The sequence below is a fragment of the Chaetura pelagica genome, unplaced genomic scaffold, assembly GCF_000747805.2.
Source record: "Chaetura pelagica isolate M959 unplaced genomic scaffold, ChaPel_1.0 scaffold28, whole genome shotgun sequence".
NCBI classification, from domain to species: domain Eukaryota; kingdom Metazoa; phylum Chordata; class Aves; order Apodiformes; family Apodidae; genus Chaetura; species Chaetura pelagica.
Genome location: NW_009954303.1, coordinates 1,423,210 through 1,428,354, shown reverse-complemented (window position 1 = coordinate 1,428,354; position 5,145 = coordinate 1,423,210). Strand labels below are relative to the sequence as shown.

At 53.6% G+C, this 5,145-nt stretch overlaps 1 protein-coding gene across 1 annotated transcript in view; it reads right to left on the bottom strand.

Moving 5' to 3' along the window:
- DUSP8 (dual specificity phosphatase 8) overlaps nt 1–5,145 on the bottom strand; it is a 32,825-nt gene that overhangs the window by 24,885 nt on the left and 2,795 nt on the right. Inside the window, exon 2 of the mRNA XM_010003905.1 lies at nt 425–563. Coding sequence (XP_010002207.1) covers nt 425–563 — 139 coding nt within the window. The remainder of the gene's footprint in view (nt 1–424; nt 564–5,145) is intronic.

Genomic DNA, 5,145 nt, shown 5'->3' with positions numbered 1-5,145 from the left:
AAATCCATGGATTTCCTCTCCTGCCCTCCCTTTAACAGCAGTGAGAGGGAGCAGAGAATTGGAACCAGGCCCAGCCCGTGGCACGTTTGCCTGGGATGAGATAGCACAAGGATGAAGGAATGAAGGGCACCTTTGGGTGGTGGGATCCGTGCCACCACGACCCCTCTGTACCCTCTCCTCTCATTCACCCTGGCTAGTGGGTGCAGCAGCAGAGAGCTGGGCAGTGCAAGGAATGAATGCATGGGGAGGACCCAGTGATGCCAGCATGGGTTTAGTCTCCTTGGTCTGACTGAGGCACTGCCCTCTGCCATCACTGCCACCGGTGGCCAGGAAAGAGGGTGCAGATGGACATGAGTGGCCACTGCTCCGTAACTCCAGACTAAGGGCAAGAGTGCCAGGGGAAGAGGTAACCAAGGACTCCTACCTGTAAGGATGGAGACGCTGTGGAAGCAGCTGTCCAGCTTGCCCAGGAGGATGGAGAGGAAGCTGTCGGCAGCCAAGCCGGTCACGTCCCGTGTGCTCTGATCGTAGACCACCACGTCCTGGTGCTCCTCTGCCTCCACCTGCACAGGAATGGTGAAAACCAAGTGTCAGAGAAATAGGCTGAGTGCTGAGGACGCTGCTGCCCACACCACCATGGGAAGCAAAGCTGAATTTAGTGGCTACTTCAGTGGGAGACCCCAGCTCCTTGAATGCTTCCTGTCCCCACGAGTGAGCTTCACTCACTAAACGAAGAGTCCAGCCAGGCTGGGACTTGGCTTCACAGTTAAAAGTGAGAGTGTCTAGTACAGATGCCCATTAGAGCAGCCCCACCAACTGCAAGTGCTTTTGGGCATCCTACCCAAAATAGGGTAGCTCCTCCTTATTGCCCACCCTTGGCTTGCCATTATTTAATTACATCCCAGAGGTCGATGTGACTTCTTCCACATGCTCCTCCCCACCCAACCTTTGCCCTCAGGTACTGCAGCCTGACTGGCATCACAGGGACTTGGGGGTGGTTTGGCAGGAGAGGCTTTTCCACCACAGCCCTTGTGCAGTGGCCAAAGCAAGCAGGGCTGGAGCCATAGATGTCCAGGGCTCAGCCTGGAAACATCGTGCCTAGTACTGCAATACCTCTGTAGGCACTACCCCTCCAGAAGCTCAATCTAAACCTGCAGGTCAATCCTGAGGACTGAAGGAGAGGGAAAATCTCTCTACTTCGGAGGGTGTTCAGTAGGATGCTCCTTCTTCCATTTGTAATGCATAGTGAGGCTTGAACACTGCAGAGATGTGCTGGAGCAGAGGGAAAGCAGCTCCCCATGTGACTTAACATACCATGAACAGAATCCAGCCTTTTTGCCACTGCGGGGTCTCCAGGGCAGGTGAGATGCCTGTGGAGTACCCCACAGGCAGGCAGCTGTCTGCAGGCAGGTGTCCCTCCACTCCTGGACTGCAGTGAGTGTACTCAAGGCACGGTCAGTCATTCCTACATCTACCTGAAGGTCTGTGCATGCTCAGAGTGTTCTCTGAATAGCCTGACGGATGACATTACACCTGCCTTGCAAGCTCCTGCCCTCCCAACCAGTGAGGTAAGGCCCATCCATCACACCGCAAGAGGGGGAGGAGGCAGCAGTGGGCAGGTAGCAGCATCTGTGCCCCTGAGCCACTGTCTCCTCCTTCTTGTGTTGGAGTTGTCTATCACCCACCCCTTGCCTGTCCCTCTCCAAAATCTCTTTAGGAGACCACTTGAACTAGAGACCACTCATGGACACCCACCTCCTTTTGATGTCTCACCGTTATGCTCTATCTCATCACCAGCACAGATTTGCTCAGGATACTGTCAACATTAATGCTGCTTTCACACCCTGCTGCAGGTGTTTCTCTGCTCAGCGACGTGAGCGCCATCCAAATAAAACTGCAGGGCACACCAATTTAGCTGAGCTCATCACGTTTCCTCGCTGCAGCAGAGGGACAGCCCCACACTGACAGAAATCCCCACCGGGACACCACGTGCTGCTCTGCAAGAGGAAGGGGGAGGCTCAAAGGAGCTGCCTGTCCCCAGCCTAGCACCGGGCACTGGAGAGCAAAACTGGCCCAGGAGGTCACAGGGATGATGGGACGGATGAAAAATTAGTGGCAGAATGAGAAGAGAAAAGGATGTGGAAAATTTAAAATAAGACACTGCAGAATGAGTGAAGCCACCTGAGGTTAAGCTGGCTGAAGATTTAGCCCAGCATTTCTTCCTCGGCCATCCTTGAAGCAGGATTTACATAGGAGGCCATTCCAAGTGCAGCTGGAAGGAAATACAATGGCTGCCAAACCAGCTCAGGGCTGGGAGCCTGCCAGCCCTTTAAGCCCCTTGAGCACATCCCAAAAACCCAGTCCCCAGCTCAAAGCCCCATGCCAGTGAAAGCATCACCACTAAAAGTACAGTGAGGTTGGGATCAACTTGCAGTGGAGCAGAGGCTTGTCCTGGCTGTGCAGTTCCAGACAGGGTGGCTACAAGGGAGGTACCTGCTCTGCCAGAGCAGAATTATCCCACTATAGGATTTAGTGGTCCCTTTGCCTGAGGAGGCTTGGTTTGGGCCATTGCTGCAGGGCTGTTGAGTGACAGAAGAGATGTGCAACACAGTTTACATCTTATTAAAGTGATAAGGTTTCACTTAATGCAAATGCCAAACAGGCACTGGCCTTGCATGGCCTGGCTGCAGAAAATAAATACCTCCCTTGCTGGGGCAAGGATGCCTGCAGAGGTTCAGAGGAGTCCTTGTGGAGCGCACAAGGAGCTCATACTGGCTTCCCAGCTCCTTGCCACAGATGGAAATGAGAGGGTGATGTTTAATCAGGCCTGTGGCTCTCCCATTGACCTTACGTGCTCCTGATATGCAGGGGAAGGCTCAGCTCTCTCTCGAGCCTTAAACCTACAGAGGTTAAAAGCTAACTGGGCACAGGAGGAGGGTAAAGCTGAAGAGAGGCACAGGCCACATTCCTGCCTCTGCCAGGGCCTAGCATAGTGCTGGGACATGGCTGGTAACAGCAGGCTTTCAAGGAGTGGCATCTCCATGGTCAGACCTCTCCCATGGGAGTTGCCCATCACCCCAAGACTGCTGAAGTAAGCAAACACTCCCCACATCACCCTCCAGAAAGGGTCTCCAAACCCAGCCAGCAAGAACAGTGGGACCAAGACACAGCAAATCTTCTGGCTCCAAAAAGATGTTGAAGAGGGCTTGCAAACCCATGCATGCCTTTTTTTAAAAATCTGCTGACTCACCCCAGCACTGGAGGTGCCCCAGGGCACTTTCCCTAGGACAACCCTGCTCCCTGTCAGCATTTTGGCTGGGGAGGATGGCCAGCCTGGAGCAGGGACCACACAGCCACTCACTCCAGCCAAACCACAGCTGAGACCATCCGTCACCGTCACACCAAGTTCAGTGCTCCTGATTACCCTGCCCAACTCTGGCTGGAGAGAGCTCCCCCACGGACATCTGGTTCTGAGCACTGGGTGATTCAACGCTGGGTCCCTGCTTCGCCTCTTCCTGGCTGCCAAGAAGGGATGCTGCTGCTCTACAGGTGATTGGGCTAAGACAAGAGAATGCTATTCTTATCCCAATTACTACCAACTACCAGTCACATACTGTTTCAAAACACAGTGAATCACCCTGCTGAAATAACAGGGCTTCCATCAACATAAAGAGCAGCCAGGCACATGGCTCAAAACCTAAGCCCCAGCCTTCCCTCAAGCAAAAGAGCTGCCTGCAGTGCCATGGTCCTAACGCAAATAAATAAATAAATATTCCCATTGCCCAAAGAGACTCTTGTCATGCTTCAAACCACAACTGTAGCCACTGCAAAGATAGCTACATTTCAGGAAGCGAAAAGAGGTCAAGAGGTGGAAAAACTTCCCAGGGGGATCTTGAAGAAGTGAAATTTCCAACATTTCCCTCAAGAAATGCTAGTAAAACCCCCAATCAGGAATTTCCCATAACCTCTGCTCCCAAAACTGCACCAAGGAGCTCAATGATTCCAGTTGTTATTGGAATTTATTATTGGGAAAATGTATTATTAATAATATGAGGAGAGTTCAAAACCAACACCAGAGCAGTACATTGGTACCATTTTTGTGTGGTTTCCCAGCTGGACACCACGGGAAGACGTGCACGCCGAGCAGGATGCAGTGCACAATGGGGCCTGGGGACAGCATACCCACAATCACAAACATGTATCATTGAAAAAACAAACCAACTTTTCTTTTCCTCACCAAATGGTCCTTTCCTTGCACCAAAAAAGCCAGCAGCTACTGTTATCCCACAGCACTGCTCCAAACTGCAGCATCCAGAAGCACTGTTAACGGTGCCCTTCCTCAATAGCAGTATGGGTCAGAGAGGTGCAAGCACTGGGAAAAGCAAATTAGACAAGTGCTCTCAACCCCCCTGCCTGTGCACATGCAGGAGGAGCAGAAGGGAGAGGCAGGCAGGATTGCCCAAAAGCTCTGCTCGGCATCAGCCCTTGCGTGCTGCCCCAGAAGGCAACTGCCACCCAGGGCATCCCCGAGCTGGGATGAGCAGGTTGAGCTCTCCTTGCGCTGGGCAGATGAGGAGGAGCAGGATGAGATGGGAGCTCAGGGCTGCCCTGTCCCTGGCTGGGCAGTCCTGCGTTGCTGCTGGCTGCCTTTGTCTCGGCAGCCCCGTCAGGAGCCGGAAACGGGAGAAGGGTGGGAGGCCCGTCAGGAGGAATAATGGGGCTGGACAATTGCGCCACTGATGTCACCCTTCCTGCCATCTGCTCCCAACACCAGCCGTGACCCCCGTTCCCCCCCCTGCTTTGCCCCACTGCCTCCCCCAGCCCTGGTGCGGGGAGCCAGGGGCAGAACAGGACTGGGGGGTGGGTAGCGCGTTGGGCAGCAATGGCAGGTGGAGGCAGGGAGATGATACAGGGGGTAACAGAGGTCTAAACCAGCTTTCAGCATCTCCCTCTGAGGGTCTGTGCACTTGGAGACAGTAGACCATACTGGTTTCTGAGGGGTCCAAAAACACATCCACGACCTAAGTAGCTGAAATTGGAGGCACGGGGGAAAGAGAAAAGGGGTGAGGAGAGTTCATCACCCCAAAATGCAAACTCACAGGTGCGTGCATGAAAAGGCTTGGACACCCTGACCCATGGCCACCA